The following is a 26,723-nucleotide window of genomic DNA, read 5'->3' as shown; positions in this document are numbered from 1 at the left end:
TGCAAGGTTCCCGTAATTCTATGATTTAATTTTTATACTACTCCATAGCCAAGGTTCCCTTTAATGAAAGTTAAAAAGGCACACACACACACAAATTAAAAGAACAAAACCATAACAGAAATAGCTATTATTCAGCACAGAAGCATAGCAGTGGTATAAAATAAAATAGATAGGTTAAAAAGTTAGGCTGTTAAAATAAAAAGGTCTTCACCTGGTGCAGAAAAGAATACAAACTACACATCTGGAGCATCTCTTTGAAGAGCTCTTTCCAAAACTGATGCAACTGAAAAAGCCCTACTCCTGGTAGCCAGCTGCCTTACTTCATTTGGAAGAGGCTCCTGGAGAAGAACCCTGAAGATGACTTCAGTGTCCAGATAGGTCCTTATGGGAGGAGGCAATTCTTCAGATTACCTGGCCCCAAGCCATTTAGGGCTTTGAATATTAGTACTAGCCCTTTGAATCAAGCCCGAACTTCAACCAGTAGTCAGTGCAGCTGAAAGAGGCCTGGCATAATATGTTCTGATGAGCCAGTTCCCATTAACAGACTAACTACCCTGTTTTGGATCAGTAGATGTTTGCAGAGTTTTCCAAGGCAGCCCCAGGTACAGCACATTGCAGTGGTCCAAAAAAGAGATTCTCCAAGCATGGATAGCTATAGCTAGGCTCTCTCTGTTCAGGTAAAATCTTGTTTGGAATATCTGATAAGCTGATAAAAGGTGCCACTGAGTCCAGCTGTGCCTCAAGTGACAACTCTGGATCCAGAAACACCCCCAAACTCCAAAATTTGTCCTTTACAAAGGAGTACAACACCTCCAGAACAAAGTTCATTTTATTATGAGTTCTTCATCTGGAAGCTGCCCTATACTACTCCACTCCTCAACATGATCTAAGATTGGGAAAAACTATTGCAAGCTGGAACTATTGATTCATTCAGCAATGCATTTGCTTAATTCAGAAGCACAACTTTTAGGTAAAGGTTTGATCAGAAGTACTGTGGAGTGGGGAGAAAAACTCAGCAAGCATCTGGGGGAAGGAATAGAGAAGAAAAGCTCATGCTTTGAATATGATATAAAAGATTATTTAACTTGAAGACATAACATTACCTCTTCATAATTAAGGCACCATGTTTATTTGTTGTGTTTCACTAAATATTTAGATTTGCTCTATGAAAACTGCCATTTCTGGACAATGTTTTTAAACACACCAACCCTTTCATTCTTTTCTACCTGTTTGCAGCCAATGTTCTTCATTCATATTCTACCTTAGCTAGACTGGAATGACAAATTGTAGGCTCAGTTGTTTTGGGAAGAGAGATACGTTTTCTCATCTCACTGTACTCTTTCACAAAAGAAAGGGGAAGGTTGAGGCTGCATAGGAAGCATACACTCTTTCACTGGAGTTGTAGGCTTCTCCATAGGTAATAGACTATACGAATATGTTATGGAATTATTCCATGATATTCAAAGGTATTATTAGCTGTCTTTAATGGAGCTGCAAATACAAAATTTTAAAAGGCTACCATTATCAATACTTGCATGAAACAAATCTAGACCTGTCAACTGTAGTTAATAAAAGTATTTTGTCTTTCTAGGCACTGTAGTACAGTGGTTAAGAGCATGGGACAGAGACTTGGGAGATCTGGGTTCTAGCCCCTGCTAGTCCACCTACCTCACAGGATTGTTGCTGTGGGGATAAGACTGAGAGCAGGAGGAAGGATATGCTTTTATTAAAAAATAAAAAATAAAAAGGTAGGATAAAATTTAATAAAGACAGACAGTTATCTCACAGATGTCTATGAAAGATTTGCATGATTTGCATGAGTTGTTTGTTCATGTCAACATACTTTATCAACTGTATCTCCTTTTACTGTCAATCCTGTACCCCACTATTGATGTCTTAAACAGACAGAGAAAAAAAGAGCTTTAACTGTGCCATATACTGGTGGCCTGTTTATTTAGCAGGTCAAAAGCAGCCAGGTTTGGTACAGGTTTCCCTATACGTGCATAAATTTTCGGAAGAATACTGTATGTTCCTTGTGACACAGCCATGTCTGACATTAATATAAGGGCAGGACTGTTCTGCCCCAAAAGTGAGCTCAAGTTTGTGAGAAGTACTGCAAACTGTTCCACTCTCAATAAGATCTTAGGGATGATGGATGACAGAGTAATGGAAAACTATAGGCAGATGCTCCGTCTTACTGTTCTGCAGCCCAGTTGCTCCAGTATTCCTTGCCTACCCAGGCTATTTTAGAGTCAGTGCAATGCTGTGTTTTATAGATATGAAGCCAAATCTGTCTGTATGTCACAGAGACTATCATGAACAATATCCAAAAGGACATTGTTGAAATTATTTATTCTGCTTTAGTTTAGTTGCTCCTGGAAACACTAAATATTGAGAAAGTGGCAGGTCTTGCTTGCAGAATGAAATCAGCAGTAGCCCAAAAGAACTGGCAAGGATGCAGTACACTGATGGATAATGGCCCATATTTAATAAAACATCCGAATTCAAAGTAATGTAGACAACCTATTTATCTTCTTGCTCAACCAGGGCAGATTTTTAGGACTAATTTTTTTATTTGTTTTCAAGATACTTAATTTTTCACACATAATTTCAAAAGATTTACATTTGAAATATCAAATTGTAAATTTTCCTGGGTTAAGTTCCTGAACATTTTTAAAGGGCAGATTTGAAAAAGTGACTTTCTGCAACTTCAGCATTTATTCAGATGTTGCTTCATTTCATATTTTAATGTCAAACAACCTCATATTCTGGCAGTAATATTTTTTAAAGACTTCATGTAGCAGTAATTTGGGAATGTACAGTTTACTATTCAATATACTATCAGAATTTACTTTACTCTCTTTCTTATACCTTATTTGACAGTGGTTAATTTTTTTAAAAAGACAGTGGTAGCTTAAAAAAAAGACTTCCTGTCTGGGACTGCAAATCCCAGAAATGTCAAACATTAAGCAGGCTACTAAATATGGTGAATGGGCTATGTTTGGCTTGGTGGATCACAACTTCTATAGGTCTGCTTTCAACAGTTTGTAATCAGTACAGACTAGAGTATATGAATGCTATATAAGACTCATAAGAAGAAATATTCCCAACCTCGTATTGTAAGCTTGCTATATAACTGAGAATTCATTTCCTTGTCTCGCTGGTAACGACGAAATTCATCAACTGCTTCCCGCAGCACTGTGACAGCCAAAACAAATCCCTGTTTAAAATATAACAAACATTTCCTAAAATGGAAAATATTTATATTAAAATACACAGAGAATTTAACAATAGATTTAAATTCAGGATTTTTTTTTTTTTTGTAATTCCCCAAAATCTAGTTATTCTAGAACACTTGACGGAGACATGGGCAATAATAATTCCTGAAAGAAAAATTCCAAAAGAATATTTGATAAAACTATTTCACAGGATCTCTTCCTTTAAAAAAATGCACCTTCCAAGCAAAGTAATTCCTAGATGAATTCATATGCAGTGCCTTGCAGAAGTATTCACCACCCCCTTTGAATTAAATAAACACAAACTGGCACAAACTGGTTGCGTAAGCATTCATCCTCTTTGCTGCTATATTTCTGCAACATATCTCATGTTCTGGTGCAATTTGCTGCTGCCGTTCTGCTGGGTGGTTTGTACAAAACTTTAAGCCCAAGGTGGCTCTATTGTCACCTGAGTTTAAAGCTGCTGCAAGCAGGGGAGCTCTGTCCAATTAATGATAGAACACAGCAGGAGTCCTCAAGCACCACATCCATCGCATTCTTCCCTCCTCAGTCTTCCCCAGGAAACAGAGCACTGAGGGAAACAAGATAACAGTCCATCAGTCCCCACTGCTCAGTTGTGGCACATCACAGTTGAACAGCAGGGAGGATGTCGTATGTACTGACATGGAGAATTCCCACTGAGACAAAACTCCCACTGAAGAGGCAGTCTGAAGTGCCCCCTCACATAGCAAAAACTTCCTTAGTTGTGTTGAGAAAATGACCTGCCGTGTTGCAGACCCCAGCAGTCCCCCCCACCCCACATATCCACATTCCTGCCAATGCTGGAAAGGCAGGAGCATGAAGGAGGGTGATGACTTTACTTTTTGCTACTTTGGCTGACGTTTTTGCTTCACCGTGGCTTAGCATGAGGCTCATGCTAGGATTTTCAAAGCCCTAGAACAAGCCATGGGTACTTGAGGTACTTTAGTGTGCTGTACGAACCTAGTCATTGTAGATGGTTGAATGATTCCACCTGCGTGCAGTTCCAGTGCCACATTATTTCAGATTAAATACACCTGTTTCTGGAAGACCATAGAATATGTTGGACAGCCTATCTAAACAATCAGCATCTTGAAGGCCAAGAAGCTCTCAAAACAACTCCTGCTTGCACAGGAGTCCCTGTCATGGTATGGTTATTTGAAGAAGAAGAAGAAGAAGAAGAAGAAGAAGAAGAAGAAGAAGAAGAAGAAGCAGCAGCAGCAGCAGCAGCAGCAGCAGCAGCAGCAGCAGCAGCAGCAGCATGAACATCTTGCACAGAACTATTAAATTCATTATTACAAATTGAAAAGAATATAGCTTAACCATGACTGTGCCTTGAAAGGGCCAATCATCCAAACTTAGCTACCAGGGAATTGTAATTCTGAATAAGATGGAAAGATCTGCAGCTGAGATGGGGAAAACCATTCATGGGACGAACATCTCTCACAAGCACCACAAAAATTGGAACAGTGACAAGAAGAAAACCATTGTTGAAACAAACCTATATCAAAGTCCATTTGGAGTTTGCAAAAAGCATGTAAGAGTAAACATGTGGAAAAGGGTTCTCTGGTCTGGTGAGCCCAAAATGAAACTTCTGGGCCTTGCTGCAAAGTGTTCTCTACAGTACAAAGCCAAGAGTGCTCATTGACATAAGAACACCTTCATGATGAAGTACGATGAGGGCAGCACCATGTTGTGGGGATTTTTTTCGTTCATGGGGACTGGGAAACTGGTCAAGACAGAGGACAGGATGGATAAAGCAAATACAGGGTAATTCTAGAGGAAAACCTGTTTTAATCTGCAGGGGACTTGGAACTAAGGTGATTGATCACCTTCCAGCAGGACAATGACCCTAAACATACAGCAAATATTAGAATGGTTGAAAAACAAGAATCTGAACATATTGAAAAGCCCAGACCTCAATATGATTGAGAATCTGTACGAAGCCTTTAAACCTGCTATTCACTAACAGTTCTCATCCAACCTTACAGAAATGAAGTGGTTTTGCCAGGAAAAATGAGAAAACACTGCAGGATTCATATGTGCAAAGCTGATAGATGCTTACCCAAAAAGACTCACAGCTGTAATTGCTGCCAAAGCTGTTTCAACCAACCACTGAAAGTCCCATTTTGGGCTATTGGTTGTGGTTTTATAAATCATATAAATAAATAAATAGACTTGGGGGCATAAATGCTTATGCAACCAAAAAAGTGCCAGTTTGTTTCCATTTCCTTAAATTCTGTGCCATAATGAAAATATTATGCACCTTCACAGTATTATCTGGTATAGATCAAGCGGTAACAATGAGAATTAAATCCATTTTAATTTCAGGTTGCAACAAAAAAATGTGGAAAACTCAAAGGTGGGAGGTGGTAAATACTTCTGTAAGGGTATTTCTAAACTATCTTTTCTTATTGGGCTTCAGATAGATCATTCAACTTTGTAAAAGATGTTCCCATACGCCTTCACATGGAAGGAAGTTGCATGAAATCAATGGCACTTACTGCCAATAAATATGCTGCAACATCTGTTTGTTCAGTTTCATATTTTAGATGAGGGATAGCCAACTGGTAGCAAATGTGCCAGATGTTGTCCTTGAAGTAATTCGATCTGGATCTTAGTGATCCAACTGAATTTTAATCAAAGGGTGATATAAAAATTTGCCCAGTTTCCCTTTTAAAGTACAGAAAAAAGCATACCTTGTTTTTCAGTATGAGATTAAATATGTAAGCTCCTAGAAATGCACAAGCAGTGTATTCCATATTTGGAACTATTTACTGATAGATGTTTCCATCTTTATAAAACTGACCATTTATGACTGTGAAAAAACCAGATTATACAGCAGAAGAATTACAGTCATTAAGGTAATCAGAAGGATAAATGACTCTTGGGAATATGGGACTGGCCCAATCACTCCCCTAAAATTGTTATTTCTGTTTCTCATCAAGTTATATGCTAGCTTCCTATTTTAAATCCATGCAAGGAGCTCTTTACTAGCCTTGTGCATCCACAAGACCGTCCCAACTTAGCAACAACTCCAATGCAGCACTGTAACCTGGCAACTTCTTGCCAGCTCTCTAAGTTGGATGCTCATTAGGCTGGCTTTAATATCTATAGTTGGTTGAAAATTGCTTCCATGTTATACATACAATATTAATGGACCAATGAAATGGCTTGGTTGCTTTGATGCTGCAATGTAGAGAACTCCAACAGATAATGTAGGACAAAAGAACCTTCATACTCTGCTGCTTCATGTAAAGAGCAGACATTTAAAAATAGCCATGATATTCAAATATGCAGCAAATTAAATTGAAAAAAATATTGGTAACAGATCTTCATTTTTAACTGGGAAACTGCACTGCTTTTTAACAGTACAAAGAACCTTATAGGTCTAAATCTACTTGCTATAAAGACATGAAGTATATTTCACAAAAAACTGGTTTTGTTTTAAATCTTTTGTGCATATGACCAGAGCACTATGTGTTTTGGATTATAACTCACAAGATCCCTAACCTTTGTATATGTTGGTTAGCAACTGAAGGGAGATATCAGCCAAAAAATCTGGAAGGCCACAAAATTCCCCACACTGATTTAACATTTAGCATTTCCCCCATTTAGCTTATGTCAGATGTAACATTATCTATTAACTGCAATTAAGGAATCAGGAGGTGCCCATGACATGCACTTGCTCCTCCCCCCACTCCTTCATTCTGAACATCACTTCCCCTCCCCTTCCTATACCAATTCCTAAATCTGCATTATTGAGTTTCACCTTTCCTGGGCTTAAAACTAAGATTTCAATCTTTGGTTCAAAACCAGCTATGGGCCCCATGTTCAACTCAATGCAGCCACATAAGAGTCATTATAAAAGGAAAGGAAAAGAGATGGTGAAAAGGGAAAGAAGGAGGGACGTTGAGAGAATAAGGAAGAAACATGGAAGTCTGTCAGATACTCCTGATCCTTTCCATTAAGAAACATATTTTCATCTCTCAAGTCTCTGAAGAGTGCACTTTAAAAAATGCTATAAAATCATTTATTTTACCAGAGGAGCCCAATAGGTGTAGAGGTAGCCTATTTTCAGCGCTGGTACAAACTGTGAGCAGGAGACAACGAGAAAATAAAGGTTCAAGAAAAACTTGAATTGTTCATATAAAACCTACAAGTAAAAGAAAAAAAGAAAAACCAGAAAACAGTGCTTTCGATAATATTTGTACTATACTGGAACATTTTTATGCAGCAGAAACATTAATCAAAATTATAATCTAAGAACTGTTCTAAATTTTTCAAATTGGATAAACAATGATTCTTGAACATTTTTTTCCAATCAAAAGGGCAGTATCCAGTATCACCTATACAAGAGTGCAATGACACACTAGCAGATCCTGAAAACACTCATTCATAGAATGTGGCAGGTCAACAAAGCTTGCAGAAAGAAATTCCACTGACCTGCCCTATTCCTTTAAGAAGTGCTAGAGATGGATCCCACTGGCATGACAAAAACAAATTAAGCAGTACAGGAGTATCAGATACCCCTCCAAAAATTTTTTTTAGCAACTTTAAGTTTTGCTCTATGGTTTCATCCACTGTCTAGGAAATGTCACCAACAACAACATTCATGTAGCAATTCAGTTTCTTCGTAAGACGTAACACTTCAGTTTCTCTGTATCTTAGCAATCCCTACAACAATATTAGCTCCTTATCACAACGGTAGCCTGGTTAATATCATTTAAGTTTGTGAAGAGCTGAGATTTGCCCAGATGTTTTTCCAGCATACAAGTCATGCTATTCAATAAACAATGTAACAGAAAGCACCCTAATATTGACTAACATTGTCTATCAATTAACAAAAGCAATAAATATAGGAAAGAAAGCACATTTTCTTTGAAAGAGAATGAGCTCAATTATAAGAGGGATTAGTATTCATATAGTAAAATACATAATGGTTCAATTGAATGTATTATACTATAAAAACAGCATTTGGCAAAATCACACTATTTTGCTATTATTCCTATCTATTCTCCTGCAGAAAAAAATGTTAATTCTGTAATTGATGTTTGCTTGTTTATTTATTTATATTATGAGAAAGGGTTACCCAAAGTCTGTTGGTAGGTGTGACAAAAGCATAATACAAGCCAGACATACCAACGTATTATAGAAATTTCAATACAAGGACATTCAAATTGGTTTAGCATTATTACTGATTTACAAACATATGTACAAATGGTAAGAGCTATGCTGGAGTAATACTGTGTTTATATTTACAATGAAACATGATTATTTTCTTCTAGAATGTTTAAATTCTCATATAAATTAATCTCAGCAGGGTAACAATATTTTCTCCCTCACCACTAATTAATTTAAAATCCCAGTTAGCATCAATTAATAGCTCAGTAATTGGTATTCATACTAAAGCTAGAATAGGATTCCAACTGTGCAATTACAAAACGCTTTCAAACTACTCCATTTCCTAAGGAAAAGTTTAAGAAAAAATATTCCAAGACTAATAATGCATCTGGACTATGCTATGCCAACAGGTGTTCTCAAATCATGATTGATCTTTGCAGGCATAAGGATTCTGCCTTAAACCTCTGAAAAACACATTGTGCATTTAACTATAGTAATCAATGCTAAATGTATACTTAGGAAAATCTCAGTGTAAATAAAGAAAATGCTGGTTTCATGCAATGAAGATGAAAATATTTGTCTGCATGAGAACAGCTGACAATAACAGCTTCAAAAGCAAACACTCCATACATTATGGCTTCCCTTTTTTGTCTTTTTAATTAAAGGGGGTTATGAGAAATATTCATTCAAGTGCCAGCTTGCTGAATAGTATTGGTGAGCAGGGGTAGTACAGAGTAGAGAGAAAACCACTGCATAACCATTACAAAATCTGCATTCTTACTGAAATTAAAATTTGAAAGCGGCAGCACTCTTGTCAACAAAAGAGCAACAAGACAATTGATTACTATGGTAAAAGGCACAGTATATAATGGCCTGTTTATTTCATACTCATTGAAACACCTCTCCCTCAAGAGTTACTTTCAGTCAAATATTAAATTAGAAAGTAACAAAGCTGGCTATCCAAAGAATCAATGCTAAAGTCATAATAGAATTTACTGAAATAAGTCAAGGAACAAACAATATTTAAAAAGCCAAACTGTGCCCTTTTGTGATGTGCACAAAATGTATTACAACAAATTATTATTGTTAGCAGTGAAAAGAATTCTGCATCTTGAAAACCGTAATAAGCCAAAAGAAAATCAGAAAAGACAGAGTATTATTTTAAACTGATTTAGTTAATAAGAGGTTTTGTTGTATGTCTGTAACACACATAATAGCAAACACCATATAAACATTTCTTACATAAAAACAATTACTACATTTATGTACTTTCTTGTAATCTGTACCACTAGCCATACTAGAGAATTAACTTTCTAACAGTTTATTCTGTATTTAAGTCAATGCTCCGTAAGGAACATTTCTACACAGAGATTTGAAGTGCCAAAAAAAAAAAAAAGGGAAATGTTAAAATAATAATGAAAAAAAATACAGGGATAGTTTCCACAGAATTCTATGTCACTCTGGAAGGGGTTTAAAACTGTAAAAACCGTAATATGAACTCCTATGAATAATCTCCATATATATATGAATTCTGAGTTCCTTAGGGTTATTTTGTAAGCTGCATTTATTCTCAAATACCAAATAACTTCCACATGTTACAGCATAGCTCAAATAGAAAAGGTAGCGTATGAAATAATCTTAGCATAAACTTCCCCACATTCCAAATTTTCTGCTTTACATAGACATTTTTCCACACTTCTGCTTCCACTACCTGGAGCTATGCATCTCCAGCAAGGCCAATATATTAAAATCATGGGTATACCGACTTAAGACTTGACATATAATTTATTTAGAGCTAAATTTACCTGCACATATTTGAGATACAAAAGTATTGATTAACATGGAAAAATCATCCAATTAAAATTAAAAGCATTGCTTTCAGCAGAAAATTTTTACTACATGTTTAATTGTCCTAGTAAGGTAGTGGGACCTAAAGCATAACTCTGGCCGGATCACAGAATACCGGAGCTAGAAGCAGCCAGAAGGTGATTAGGTCACCCCTGCTATTGCAGGTTACTGTTATACTCTCCCATTCAGATGACCGTCTAGACACTTTTTGAATGTCTCTAGTGAAGTAGAGCCCACAACTTCCCCAGGTAATAGGTTCCATTGTCATTCTGCTCTGACCATAAAGAAATTATTCCTGGTTTCTAGTCTAAATCTGGTTTGTTTTAAATTAAGTCTGTTATGTATTTCATTCTTTACAAGATTAGCCTAATTTCTTAATGAACTTTTTTTTTTGGTTGATATTGTGTCCCAAAATGCACAATAAAAGATTGTCACTGATTTTCAAGCATCTTGCTGATGAACTTACTCTTATCAGACAAGTACACCTAGAATAGTTACTACTGACTGATATAATCTACTAATTCTTCTGGAATTTTTTTTTTCAATTGGGAAACTGTGAACTGTGTATTTCAGAGGAGACCAACCCGCATCCCACTTAGCTTCCAATTTACACCTTCTTGGTCTAGCTACAAAGGACATTTCTCAATGGGAAACAGCTACAAAAAGGGAGTATCTGAAACTTCAAGAAAAGATCAAATGATTACATGATTATATTTCTTTTAAAATGCTGTAGGACATAAACTAAGCCCACCTTTAAGGAATCATTAGTAGCCTTACCCCAGGTATAAATGTAAAGATATTGTATTTTTGATTTTTTATAGCATTTCTTGGATATTTTTCTTCACATTTTTCAGGACATCCAAGCCATACTGTGCGTGCTTTGAGTTCTTTCTTTCTCCGGAAAATGTTTATGAGCCAATCACAGCAACTGCAAGGGAAATTAAAAAAGCCTTTCATTTTCTAACAACAAAATCTGTGTTGCACCTGAAAGACTAACACATTTATTTCATAAGCTTTCATGGACTTGAGTCCACTTCATGTAATGTATTACACTCACCTTGCTAAAATGCAATGAATGGTTCGATGCTATTAATAACTTTAATTAGAGACTGAACTGGCTAGGGTTTTTGTTAAGCATGTAGAAGGCTTGTTCACAAGGTTATATATCTCAATGGAGCAGTGCTAATTTCCTGCCGTGGTCAAGTCAACCAAAATGCAGTACCATCAATAAGAGGTTCCAGATTCACCAAAAAGCCTGGGAAAAGTATCTATCATTATTTTTCTTTGTTCACTGCACATCACAGAGGTTCAAAAGGGATCCCAAACTTGAAGAACAGGGTTTTTTTCCCCAGTGCAGAACATTAACTGCCAGAAGTAAAAGGTTAAATGACTCCTGTGTACATGCAGCTTTTGGAATCCTGACCATTAGCTCTTGGAGCCAGGAAGGGAAACTATTTTCAGTTCAGCTCTTCTCTCTTCTCCCTTTTTAAGACATGAAATAAATTCAAAAATACAAAATTTTGAATACAACATTCAAAACATGTTCACTCCATTCTGAACAGATGCTCCTGGACTATACTATTTCTTTTTTCCCTTAAAAGAGTCCTGTGTGTATACATTCATATTTTACAGTTAAAAACTATGACTATCATTAGATTAGAAAATCAATATGGTAATGATAAAATGTTCCATTTATACTTAAAATCACAATATACACACTATACATGCTTCTTCTTTATCCTGTGGTCAGATAATTGTGCATATCTACTTCACAACTCAAATCTTTATAAAGGGGTAACACTCCATTGGATACCTTATTATGTTGGACCCTATATATTAGACAGCTTTAAAGCTGTCTATACCAAAACAGGTGAGGTAAACTTACAAAAGCACATTACAAACAGACAATATAATAATGTTTAAATAACAAAAGCAACTACCAAATAATTAGGAAGATATTTGGCACAGCCTGACGTAATCATAAAACAGACTTAGCTAACAGTTTAAACCTCTGAATACATGAACACCCTTTTATTCAGTGTACTGAATAAATTCTTTTGTATGCATTTGCAATGAGAAAACTGTGCTAAGAGGAAGCCAAGGAGATTCTTCCACCATTCCTTAGGGCTCTTAAAATGGTACAAAAATCCTCCCTATTTATATTGCACCTTAGAATAGCTCATAAAGCAATGGAATACGTAACTGATTTCTGACCTTCCACAGGCTGAGCTATTTTAAAATTAATCTATAAAACTGTGATCAATTAAATTGGTTTGATTAATATTACAGTCAAGAAAGAAAGCTTCTAAAAACCATGGCAAGCTTGTTGTGCTGATGGAGGAGTGTATGTTATTCTGCTCTAGCAATGTTATGGAATCTAGTCAATATGCTTCTATGTATTTATTAGGGAATCAGCCTTTCAGCTCACTACTGGAAGAATTTCTTCCAGTTCAAATACACACTGCTGAACAAATGGTAAAGGCAAAAAAACTATTGGGAATGTATGTATTATGGCTAGCAATAGCACTATTAAAGTCCCTTGCACCATATACAGTATAATCCAGCATCTCTCAGCACCCATGGAGACAGATGATAAGCCAGGTGTATGTTAACTGAGCATCAGTTATCACAAAAGCTCCTAGAGTTGTGTCAAAAATATGGTATTCTCCACTTTGGACTAAAATTGTGCTATAGTACACTTCTGAGCTTAAAACAGTTCAATTCATTTTGCAAAGGTTCAGATGCCTTTCCCACCAATCAGAATGGAAAAATCAACACACCTGTAACTTTTCATTTTGCAGCAGAACCTGATAAATGGAATTAGCTGATCTAACAGTTTAGATTCAATATGAAAAGTTAAAACAAGATCAACTGTGTGTAAAAAATCTCCCAACATTTAATATGTGATGGATGGCTAACCTAAGGAGTGGACTGAGAGAGAGAGAGATCTGGACTAGAATAACGAAAACTCACACAGGCAAAAACGCAACTACTCTACAACCCCTTTAAACATAGCTGTTACTGTTTCTAATAGATGGCACACAACTTGCAAGCAGAGAACTAATGGAAACTTTCTGATTTTTTTTCTATATCCCTCCCAAAATCACCATGACTGGACAAGTGAAATTCTTTAACTGGAAGTGAGAACTGTCAATTTCAAAGCTACATGCCCCTCCCCCTGTCTCCCAAGCACTTTTTCTTTTTGAAGCGCTTGTGGGAGATTCAGCAATATATCAAATTTGGACAAAGTACACACTTCGGTGCTTCAAAGAGTGCCCAGTGCTTTGTGACCTGCCAGCCTAGGACCCAAGTTCTCTTGTTTTCAAAGTAGTCCAAATATCTGTAATGGGGCTAATCACCCCAGCATTGTACCACATCCAAGACAGTTGTACAGCCCTAATCGCTACCTTGAATATGATAGACAGAATATACATCTCAAACAAAAGCACCACAAAAGAACTTTAACTACGTGCTTGAAAAAGCTGCCCTAGAAATCATACTCTAATTATATAGAGAAGAACTCCCTATGGCTTTAATCCAGCAAATAAAGTTGTAATATGTCAACTTTGTAATGTGTCAACTTATAGTAAGCTTTGCCAAATCAATGTAGTTCTCAGTGATATAGTATCTACATATATTAAGGTACATACAAATATTACACCTTAGATAATTGTCTACTTTCAATTACAAAACATAGCAGTCTAAGTGAAAAATCTTATGGAAGCTGAATCTGCAACAAGTATTCTTCCCTTTTTAGGCAGGTGCCAAAACCTCATCAGCTTAGCAAATAAATTACAGATATCTGAAAAATGTTTGGCACTGCTAAACAGTTCTGATGCCTCTGATAAAGGACTGATTGGCACCTAGAGATAAGCACACTTTAAGCCCTCAGATGCTAGGAGGTCTCACTGATGGAAATAATTATAGATTTTAACAATTCAATTTGGGATTCAATACTTTTCAAGACTTGGGTAACTACAACAGAAATCCCTATCAGTTTGTATGGAGATAAGGTTGTGTCCCTTTTGCCATGATATGTTGTTGGCCTGTTTAATGGTGCATTAAGAAAGCCTTCTGTACAAGTCAAAACATGAGTTACATTTTAAAAAAAACACTACAAAGAACTAGGATTAAATAAGCATTTAAGAAATGCATATTAATAGAAGATGCTAGTGAGATCTATTGCTCAAAAACAAAGCCTCTAATTATGAGTGAATTTTTATGGGCTCAAACTTCTAGCTTGTTTAGTTAACATCGAAGTTATCCAAAATATAATTTCTTGTGACCCCAGACAGGATATAAAATGAGTCAAATGCCAATTTAGGTCAACTTGCCTAGACAGGACAGACAAGAACACAGTGTTTGTAGAAGGGAATCATTGGGCTAGAAAAGAACCGGCAGGGGCATAAGCAGCATTTCAGATTTTGTCCATAACGAAGTAAAGGAAGGAGGATTGTTTTCTGTTTTACAGGTTAGCTATTTCATCATTGTTTCATGCGTATATATGAGCACTGTGGTATAATTAAACAAACAGCCAAGTAAAACTATAACAGTGAGCTAGTTTTTATTTAAAACTTATTAATATACTGAGCAGTTTTCAGTACTGTTCATCTGCTCATCGGGGCTGTGCTTATGAGACTAACTACTCGTGCTTCCTAAAGCACCCACAAGTTAATAATAAATGTATGCCACCTGTTAAAGAATAGATGCCACAATATTAAAGAAATTTAGTTTTGAAGTTGTATTTAATATTTTTCAGATATTATGTCTACCACAAACTGAAATGGAACTACTAGATAGGGACAAAAAAACTGAAGGGTGACCCAGTAAGTGTAGCAGAAGACAGCTAAACTCAGTTGAAAAAGAAGAGAGGTTCTCAACATACCATGCATGGTTCTTTGGGTGCTAAAATTAGTAGTGCCTTGCCCAACCTGATAAACTACAATTCCCACTGTCACTGGCCCGCACATGCTAACTAGGAATATAAGCACTGTAGTTTAATATGCTTAGAGGGACCATACTGGGGAAAGCTTGAATTTATTTTTTAAACCTTAGTTTTCTTTTTTATTATTATTTAAACAACTGTAAGGAAAGTACATGTTATTGTCTTCCATTTTTACAAGTTTTCCACTAAAATTGCTACATAATATAAAGTAAAAATCATATTTAGCAGGTGTTTGCTTTGCTTTTTTGGCAGCTGTTTTATGTCCAATTATTAATGGTAGGGACACCCCCCCCCCAAAAAAAGAAAAGAAAAGAAGGTAAGATGGGACTCTTATCTGGCTTTGTTGTATAGTAAATACAAATGAACATAAAGAATTAGATCGTTCCGGAAAAGCTTTTCAAAACCTGGTACTCTCCAGGTGTGTTGAACTATAGGTTCCTACATCCTGGTAGTTGCAGTGCAACATATTTGGAAAGCATCAGGTTACAGAAGAATGCTCTCAGAGGATGCATCTGAAGAATGCATCAGAAAATGTTCTCATGAAACCATCCCATGAAAAATTGTTTAATTCGTCTAAGATTTTTTTCTGCAAAATGTTTCCATTCCAAATTTTCCAGCAAACCTAACTACTCAAACCCCAGAAACAAGCTAAAATATTAACTGCTTGCTGTAGAATTGGAAATTTTTGTGTGTAGGATTGCTTTAGGAACTGTTCACTTTCCATTATGTTAGCAGTGGGTTCCACCAGAACATGGGGAACATTGGATATTGGCCATAGTGACAATCAAAAAAGAATTTTCTAGTGATAGTTATGTAGTTTTAAAATACTGTGAAATAAATCTTGTGTGTGTTCTTACTATTTTACATATGAAATGCCTTCTGCCAAGTGAAATCAGTGCTTTCAAAACATGCATGCACATGGGTGGGTAGGTTCCTATTGGTTATAAAGCTTAACTATAAGGAAACAGTTAAGGATTTTAATTTAAAAGCAGGTAATATAAAAGCTCTATATTGGCTCCAAGGATAAGCTATTCCTTATTAAATTCTAAAGAAAACATACTGTAATTATTATACTCAACAGGTAGCTTTGATGTTCAGCCTAAAGCAACACAATAATCATGTCATTCTTAAAAGTTCAGCATTTTCCCATGCTTCTGCACAACAAATGTGTTACAGATTAATTGAAAGTGTACTGGCCAAATTAATCCAAGTATTTGGTATCTGCTTCATTTCATATGGAAATGCAGTTCAACACTACCATTTCATTAGGATAAAGTGTTGTTGTTTCATATAAGAATTGGAATGTAAGTCTCAAAGATTTTCACAGTGTTGAGCTATAATTTCACTATTTTAAAGTAACATCTAAATTAAAAAAAGAAGTAATTGCAGCTCAACTGTAGTTGCCATTTTCACCAGCTTTAACAGTTATGAACCTATACAATAAAAGAATGCATTTCTCTAAAAATAATTCCATTACAGATCAGTGAAATTAACAGGCATTTTTGCCAATTCTGAAGAAGGCAGTTTTGACATAAAAAATAGCATTATTAGAACATTTAGTAACATATCTTTTGCAGCTTAAATAACCATAGCAGATAGGTTTTTTGTTAATACATTAACAATGTGCAGATATATTCAGACTGAATGTTAGATACTTTTATTTTAGACTCATGCTATTGACATTTTCAAAATGCAAATTGTTCCATAATTTAAAACTATAGAGGAAATATGAAATATGGCAAAAATAAGATTTTCGCGTGCTCTCCTTTGAATTTGCTGCATTTTACTGCCTCTTAAAATTTATGCTTGTATGTCTATATATTTTGGTACATGAAACATGAAAATCATGTTGGATAAATCCATTTGAAGGAATGCAAGACTCACAAAAAAGGATACTGTCAAAAACTAGTTATACAGAGGACAAGGCTAGTATTAACTCATCCTGCTTTACAAGGCTTCCCACCTTGATTCTTCCCAACACTGGTACTGAATATGAGGATACCTCTTTGAATGTTTGTACAACCACTTATTGTACAGAGTAGAGTGTATACACAGTGCATATTCTGCACAAGATTTTTATTTTAACTAATTTTCAGTTAACTCCATTGTCTGGGTTCCGGCTCAATCACCCCCATCCACAACATAAAAAGCTACTTCCAAATGATCCCTGGCCATTTTTTGTGGATAGAAAGGGATACTTGCACTGAAAGTAACACAATGTGCTTCTGCTGGCCTTGTCGGAGTTTCATTAAGATCCTATGCATTCAATAGACCACCCAGGTTGTTACTATCACACCATTTAAAACTGCTAGCATAGAAGACTAGGATACATAATACAGTGGAACCTTGGCTCACCAACTTAATCCGTTCCACGAATCTGGTTGCGACCCAAATTGGTTGTGAGCCAAGTCAAATTTCCTCATAAGGTTCAATGTATATAAGGTTAATCCGTTCTGAAGCACAGTGACAAAGAACATCAAAGATCGCAGCCATCTCCCCCCACCCCCAGCATGACCACGGCCATCTCGCCCCCCCTCCCCAGCGCAATCATCACCTGATATGGAGTTTGCAACCTAAGGCAAAATTTCTCTGAAATTTCTGTTCGTGACCCGATTTGGTTGTGAACTGAGGCATTCATGAGCTGAGGGACCACTGTACACATGGAAACTAAATAGATCACTTGCCTTTTTTATTTAACAGTTCTATATAGTTTTTTGAAAAGTAAATGGTAACACATTATACAAAAATACTTCAAAACTAAGGTGAGGTAGGACAACAAAATTATTGCATCTCTGTATACAAAATGGCACATGCATACAGTGCTCTGCAGAGAAAAGCAGCTTAAAAGAGTGCATTTTATATAAGTTTAAAATAAGGAAGCTCTCCATGGTACAAGACAAATTTACTCAAGAGACTCAAGTCAAGCATGAGAGTTCAACACAAGAGGTTTATAAATGACAGCAGAGTACCAGGAGATAATTCTAACTTGTATTCACTCCAGAGTCATCAGTTACATGTACTTTTTAACCTTTAAAACTGAAATGTTAACTTATCATCAGTTAATGAATTTACGTTTCCCCTTTCACCAACATCAATCAACTACAGATATTACCCACTGTTAGTGAATTAGTGTTAAGGCTCTCGGGAACATCATGAAAGGGTACAGCCATCTCTCTTACCAGGTCATAAAAATAAGTTAGGCATGAGACTAACTTATTGGTGGTTTTTCTACCCCATTCTAATCCATAAACTAATAAAAAATAAAGGAAGGGAGCTATTTTGGAAGACTGTATTAAGAACATCAGTAGCAAAATCTATTTATCTAGCCTAAAGCAGGTACATAAAACATTACTAATACTGATAAAACAATCAAGATACCCACTAAAGGAAATCTTAATCTCAAGCAACATCAAAGATGAACCTTAATTTTATCATGAATGCAGTTTCTAAATTGTAAACCAATTTATATACATTCTAAACTTTACTAAATATCTGGTACTGAGCTAAAACATATATGATTATTCAAAAGGTTTTATGAACTTATATCCACTATATAACATATACAGGCCTGGAAAATATTGTAGTCACAAGACTGCTATTAACTAATCTCTCATTCGATAGCTTTTCCAGGTCCAAGGACACAGATAATGACTGCAGCATGTATAACTCTATAACATGTTATATACAGAGAAATGCTGTGAAGCACCTGCAGAAGTTGGTCCTCACACACTCAAGATATATTTAAGTATCAGAATACACTTAGTTTGATTCCCAAGAAAATGACTCAAGCATATGACTCCTGACTTAACAATAAACAAAATAGAATTTTATTTGTATAATAAGCATATTAGTTTCAAGATGTTCAACAAAATATTTACTTAAGGGATAAAACAATACATAACAATAACTTCTGACTGAGGTAGCTCACTCTTTCCCTTCACATACATACCTCAATCATAGATCCTTCTTTCTCTCCTGAATGTACTTTGATCCATCCTTATTTGGTTATCTCACTTAAATCTTTCCCTTCTGCACTCAGGTTTCTGTCAGTTTATCACCTACACACCCTTATAATACTTGACAATATTAGTTTTTGATTATCACTAGTCGTTAATATGTCCTCTAAGTATGCTACTTCCTTCCTTTCCCTTTTGAATCTTAAATGCTTTTCAGAGCACTGTATCAGCTTCTAATGAGAAGGCTGCCTCTACAGACAGATTCTGCAGACCACTGACTGACCACAACTCTGATAGTATCTATTTCTTCATACACTTCCAAGCTCTACCCATACACTCTCAGTCACCAATCACCTCATCCCTCTTTTACCCCTGCCTGCCCTTCTGAAACTTACCAACATTTCAAGAAACATATTGGTAACGTTTTAAATCATTGCACTAATCCTAATCCTATGCTCTGCAAACAGAGCATAGGCAAAGATCTGTTAAAATGTTCTGTTAAAACTGATATAGATATCATGCTGAACCATTGCAACTTGCAAGAAAGGAAGGAGAAACTTTTATACAGGAGTTGTGTGGAAGAGGATAGGGAACCTACAATATGATCCCAATCTCTTAATCGTGGTTAAGAATACAAAAAACTTAAGTCTGCACCAACTCTAAGACAGCGGAGAACATTAACTTGGACAGAATGATGCTATGTTCTTGGCACACCATTTCTAAAAACAAATTATTTTTCCTTTCAATGAATACTTCAGGGATGAAGTGAAAACTCAAAGAAGTCACAGGAAGCAGCAATAAGGGAATGATAAATAAAAGAAGGACCTCCTCCCCCATTTTTACTGCTCTTCTTCTGATAAAGAACCAGTTAGTCATAAACCCCAAATCTGTGGGGGCCTTTGATGGTGTGCCTTCTCTGTCATTGGGCCCTGGCAGGCTTACATGCCTGTTGGAGAAGCACTTCAAACAGAACTGAGCAGCTGGCTCTAGAGTCAACCAGTCAGTCAGCTGGCTCAGAGTGCCAGTAAAGTAAGAGGCACTGTGGAAACATAAAGGTGGCTATTTCCAGCTATCTTGCATCCTTTGGAATGCTGGAGTACTTAAAGAAATAATTTAAACAGGGGAAGGACAAGCATTTGCAAGGGGCTCTCCAGGTTGTGAAGTCCTCATCAAGGTGCCCAAGATACTGATGCTGGCTCTATAATTAAAGGAGGAATGAAGAAAGTAATTTTCACCCATTTCAGTTCATTTCTTCACTTATGGATTTCAAAAAGTCTACACTTATCTAGTTTGCATGATCAAAACAAGACAGTATTGAAGCCATGGTAGCATGTTCATACTTAAGCCATGCTGGCTTGTTCAAATTGATGGCACATGCCAGGCAGAATTAGCCTAATTATCTTCCTGGCTGCAGCTTGCCTTCTCATCCAAACTTGAGTGGCATACCTGAGGAGGAAACAATGCTTAAAATAACCCTTAGCTTGTTGCTGGTTAGGTTAAATGCAGCTAAAATATGTTGCTGATTTAAAGGAGTCATCATGACTTACTTAAGTCATTGTTGTTTGTTTGTGTAAACCAGCCTGCTGTTTTAAAATTTTCAGTATAGAATAATTTTGTTGTAAATTGCTTTCTGCATGTAAAACAACTCTGATATGTTTAAACTCAACATAGAACTCAAGTTATCACACAGTTAAAGGAAGCAATAGAACCATCAGCAAACCTGGTACAGAGAAATTTCCAGCCACCACAGACAAACCATTCTAAACCTCTTTTCTTCTGAGAAATTCTGGCTCTTGGTAAAGTATGGTAATCACTTTCATCATTTTCAAAGCCTTCTTCTGACATCATTAAGGGCATTTCATCCAAATGAGAAGATTCATCTTCTACCTGGTACCTGTTGACATTAAAAATAAGAGCATTATAAGAGAACATAGAGGGTTCCATACAAAAGCACACTAGTAGAAATAAGTTCTAAGTAGTACACTACCTTCCCACTGCATCCATGGAATGCCTCAGAGCTCCCTTAAAATGCCATAAAATACCTGCCTCACACAATCACTACAGCTTAAAGAAGTCAAATGGCATGATTAAGCTACTTAATGTGCCAGACACCCTTCGATGATTATCCACCTGCATGCAGACTTGACATGGTATCTGAACCTGGGTGCTAGAGAAAACAATCTCCAAATAATACTGTTTGAAAAGAAAACAATCTCCAAATAATCCATGGCCTGTAGCTGGGTTAATTTGAGCCAGTCCACCTGGATTTGGATGACACAATCTATGCCCATGTGGGTTATAAGCAAATGGCCCTAAGCTAGTACAACAGCTTAAAGACATGGTGATTTGGCAAAACAGGCCAGATGGTCCACAGACCTTCCTAAATGACACAGCAGGCTATAGAGAAGGTAGGAATTCCAAAAGATAGGGCAAAGACCTCTTCCATAACCAGGAGTTCTACCAGCTAGCAGAACAAGTTACAGACAAGTCAAATAGCTAATATATGTATTAGTTATATAGTTTAATATTTTAACAGTTTTTAAAATCCTTGTTTTAAATTGTTGTACACTGCCTTCAATGTTTTTTACCTGATAAGGTGGCATATAAATGTTACTAATAAATAATGTATATCAAGCATTCTAAAGCAAGAACAATACAAGGACATGGAACATTTCCAACTGACAGATCCAGTACATCAAGAAAGGTAAATGAGATTCCTAGAAAGTTTGAATACCATGCCTTCCCAATATACCTCATTTAAGAATTTTGGTATAATTGAGTATAAAACAGCTAAATACAAGCAAAACCCTGCAGTTCCAAAATATCCAGCAACTAGTGCACATTCATATTTCTGGATTATTCTCTTAAGACCAAGACTGCAGAGATGATATCTGAAATACACCAACATAGCCAGTTTACAAACATTTAATCTTTGTTTAACTAACTTAATGGGTGTGGACAGCCTGCAGACAATCTGGAGGCCCGCAATTTCTACCAGTATGAATCAACACAGCCAATGGTGAGAAATCATAGGAAATGTAAGCCAAAACATCTGAAAGGCTATCTACACTCATAATGTAATAGTGCTTGCATTTATTTTTATAAATTATATTTTATATCTATCTATATATAGATAGATGACTTTACAAAAATACAAAGTACCACAGATAACAGATATAAGATACAAATGACATAGCAATAATTCTTGATCAGCAAACTGATTTCACCCTCATAATATATCCCACAATAAAGATCTTTATGACTTTAACACACCACTGAACTGTATCTTTCCTGCATATATTTAATGCATATGCCTGCTTTACAGACTGTCTATAGAAAGCAGAGACACAATTGGATACAGTATGTTTTGACACTCATTTTGTATTAACATAGCTTTAATGTACTACATTAGTAGGATACTTTTTATTTTTAGAAAAGCTTAAAATAATACACACTACTATGATCAACAATGTCTAATATGTACCATATTTTAACTGCTAAAATGCATATGGGGAATACCTTACACATATTTACAAATCCCAGAAGAATTTGTCTTTAACTTTGTTAGTAAGACACCAATATATTTTTTCAGGAAGTATAGATAATTATGTTGCACTATCAACCATGCTCAAAGTCCATTAACCTAGTAATGTATTCTATTTTAAAAAATTTATATATTTATATTTCTAGTTTTAAAGTTCCAGAGTGATGGACAATATATTATAAAACAGTATGTTATAAAAAGACAAAAATATTTAAAATAGTGGATAGGAAAAGCCAAGGTAAACAAGTATTGCCATATAAACTAATACAGCATCCATTATAAACTTAACTATATGGATTTGTATGATATACTCCACTGCACTGCTTCTTTGAAAATACAGATACAAACCTGTTAAAATTTAACTATAGAGCCAAAAGACTCACTCATCTATACAGGATGCTGTCCATGAAAATCTTCACAGCACTTCTATTTTGTTGCATTTGCTTCTGTATGCATGTCTGCCTTGAAGAGTTCTAACAAAAGAGGCTATGCTCATCCTTGCCAAAGACTACACATTCCTATTCATCAATAAAGTTCACTTATTTCTTGTAATCATGTCAAGAGTTACAGAACAAAAATTATTCACAGCCTCTACAAAAACATACTTATAGTTCTCAAAAATATTTTAAAGTCTAAAAGTACTGTTTTAACTATGCAAGAGTGCCAGCTACTAAGATAAATAAGCATCATGTTTAGTAACTTGACTTCAAAATGCAGCCTTTGAACTGGCAAGCAATTTATTCCTCTCCAAAAAGCAATTTTCCTATTGTGTTAAAAATTTTACCATAGTATTTAAAAACAATGCAATGATGAATAATGGATTTTTCATAGGGAAAAATCTCAATCTCTTTGTAATCTAGTGTCATGCACACTTAATTGTCTAGGGAGCTAGTTTTTCCATGAGTGACAAACCAATTAAGTGTAATGCTAGAAACTTTTTATAAAATAAAGCAGCACTGAAAGCAATGTGAATAAATAAGAATGCAAAACATGGCACTGGTAATACTAAATCAGATATGAAACAGGTATCATGGAAAAAAGGCTTCCTAAATTTTAACTAATATTAATGTCTAAAAATACCAAGAGAAAGAAAGGCTTTAAATACAATAAATACTTTAAAATTAACTTTTATATAGATATCTACTGTGAAAATTATATCGTGTTATATTCAAATTTTGACAAGTAAATGAGTGCATAATGTTTCAATTGCATTTTACTGTCTATTATTCAACTCATATCAAAATTTACTTTCATATCACCACTACAAAAACTACAGAAACATCAAACCAAAGGGTGTATCATTAAATTCCATAAGTAAAGGACCTATTATTATATTTATGCCTATTTTTGTTCCAAGGAGTTGGGAATGACTGTGAAACATGGAAGCCTTATTGCCTCATTTTATGAGCAACCTCAGCCTTACAAGTCTTGAATTTGCACATTACTCTTAATGCTTAATTCATGCGGCTCTCCCAAGTCGTCTCAAATTTTATAGTACTTTCTCTCTGTATTCTGAATTGTATAATACTTTAGGATCACAACTTCTTCCTTCCAGTGGTAGTATTCTTCAAAGCCTATCTTCTTTTTTATTTGAATCTATGGAAAAACAGCTATGGTCACTAGCACTGGAAATTTCTGGGAGAGTAAGAATGGAAGGATTCATTCTCAGGTGAAGAAACTATTTCTCTGCCAAAAGTTCTCATTGGGTTTTCATCTCCATCACCTAAACTGATCATAATTTCCTTTGCCTTCAGTTTTTGGCAGGTAGCTATATAAGGACAGTCACCTTAGACTAATTTTAAGTCAGCCAGAGCCTACACACTGTCAAGATAAGATTATTTCACTGATTAAATTACAGCATATTATGCTGAAATATTGGCAAACTGCACTAAATTTCTACTGAAAAAGATTGCTTCATGTGTCACCTTAGACTTTGCAAAGGTACACTATGTTATTATTTCCATAATAATTAACATATTACAATGAAAACCAAAATTATTTTAAAGCCAACATACACTCAAATTCTATATCTTATGTTGACCTGGCTCACAAATCATGGCAATAAATCATGGGTTAGTTAACACAAACTATGCAGGAAACATACTATCTATGAGATATTTTTTGTTTCTGTAAATAACCTTGGAGGATGCCCTGGTGAAGTGTGAAACTGACCTGATGGTTTATCCGTAATTTGTTAATAAATGTCAGCATGAACAACCTCAATGAATCATATGTCTAAACATAGATACTTATGGGCTACATTACGTTTGTAGTAACGTAACAAAGCACATGAAATCATCAATTTGGGGCCAATTTACACAAGATATTTTCATGAATGCAGTGTTAATCTATATATTGTTCCTTACCTTTTCCACATGTAAACATGTGATAGTAAAAGGAGTTTAAACAGCCAAATAGCAACTTTCTAGTAACTCATAATCTGATCCAATGACTACAACTAAAGGGACTGCAATAATGCCCATGTTCCACCAGTTCACACACTATATTTCTCCATAAACATGTACCTAGTGTAGTTCAGGACTTTTCTCATGGATGAAAACTGAAGTCACTCAGTTTGTCTTTTTTATTGTAATTGTCTGACTTTTCTATTTTATCAGTAAGCTCTGTATCTACCATATTATCATTATTATTACAAACAAATGTCATACTCATTGTTTGATCATTCTTAACTGGAATAACATGCTATAATCCTGTCTCATAGGACTGGACAAATGGATTGACTGAACTAGTAAACTGATGTATCTTGCTTTATTACTTCTTTTATGGATAGCACTGGGAGAAAAACAAGACACTATCTCTAACTTGATCTTAAAATAAAGATACCATGAGAATTGACTGATATATTAATACAAAGGCAATGACAAAGCTTAGCTATATGAAACTACGGAATGCTTACTATTTTTGTCTAGGGTTTAAGTACTTTGTTATCAGACACAGATACAAAAACATAAAGATGCTTTAGAGGTGCAGCAGATAACAAAAAAGCCAGGCAGTAAACATGAGCATGAGTCACACATATGAGTCCTGAACCTGAATAAAAAAAACTTATTTGAGAGTAGATTAGATAAACTATTCTAAGACATGTTTTTAAAGGACAATCTTTTCAAAAATGAGTTTTTCAATGTGGCATATTTCAGAGGTGAGCTTCTGAAAAGCTGTGCTTCATACAAACAGATATGCTGATCTGGAAAATAAGAACAATCCTATTTTCTGCACCTCTCCTCCCACCCCACTCCTACTGTTCAAAGGACCATGATACAGAAGCTGTTTGTTTAGAGAACCTTTTAGGCACGTGACACAAAGTGAAGTCAATAAACTATGAAAAATTATTAAAAGGGGTCAATACAGAATGGATAAGAACCTGGCACTGTTAAAGTTCATTCAAAATAGATTCAAATGAGTTCAGATTTCTAAGAATTCAACCTATTGATTTTGCTGGAGATGGACTTTTTCTAAGTCATGTGTACCCACAGTCCTATTTTACACAGGGAGCTCTTGTACTTGGGTATCTGCATTAATGCACACTTGCAGAAGTTTGCATTTGTGCTAATGCACATTCACAGATGAACAAAATCCTTGTACTAAGAATCCAATTCAGTCAGTGAGTGGATGATGGAATAAAAGATGACCTCAAATCCCTAAAACACATTAGGACAACAAAATCCTACATTCCTACTCCTTTGAACCTATATTTCATTCTTAGGTTCAAGTTCACTTCTGAAACACATATACACACAATACATGCTTCACACTCAAAGCGTGCATACACAAAAAACTTCCCTGCAAATCTCTGCCATTTTGGATGACCCTACACCCACCTTCTACTTTCAGGCCTGATGCCATCACTGAAGCTCCCCTTTCTGAAGGCAATAGGGTCTACCACACGCTTCCTTTTTTCCACCTCATCACTAGTAGCACATCAAACCAAAACCCTGTGTTATGCTCCACATGCTGAATTCATCTACAGAACAACAGGGGGAAAAGCCAGCATGGCAGACCTCAGCTAGTCAGGCACTGAAGTCAATGTTGCA

At 35.7% G+C, this 26,723-nt stretch overlaps 1 protein-coding gene across 13 annotated transcripts in view; it reads right to left on the bottom strand.

Annotated features, from left to right (window-relative positions):
• Nucleotides 1-26,723, bottom strand: part of ATP9B (ATPase phospholipid transporting 9B (putative)) — a 164,897-nt gene that overhangs the window by 132,684 nt on the left and 5,490 nt on the right. For 6 of the 13 annotated variants that reach the window (XM_044426477.1, XM_044426479.1, XM_044426481.1 and 3 more), the window contains exons 2-5: nucleotides 20,848-21,021; nucleotides 11,004-11,154; nucleotides 7,297-7,410; nucleotides 3,112-3,220 (exon numbers count right to left, since the gene is read on the bottom strand). In XM_044426477.1, the coding sequence (XP_044282412.1) occupies nucleotides 3,112-3,220; nucleotides 7,297-7,410; nucleotides 11,004-11,154; nucleotides 20,848-21,021 (548 nt within the window). Of the gene's footprint in view, nucleotides 1-3,111; nucleotides 3,221-7,296; nucleotides 7,411-10,977; nucleotides 11,155-20,847; nucleotides 21,022-26,723 lie in introns of those variants that run through there. The other 7 variants (XM_044426482.1, XM_044426483.1, XM_044426487.1 and 4 more) reach the window with 4 other exon arrangements.

Source organism: Varanus komodoensis, unplaced genomic scaffold, assembly GCF_004798865.1.
Source record: "Varanus komodoensis strain SLA01 unplaced genomic scaffold, ASM479886v1 scaffold17, whole genome shotgun sequence".
NCBI lineage: Eukaryota > Metazoa > Chordata > Lepidosauria > Squamata > Varanidae > Varanus > Varanus komodoensis.
The sequence above is the reverse complement of the archived record's forward strand: the minus strand, read 5'-3'. Positions and strand labels throughout refer to the sequence as shown.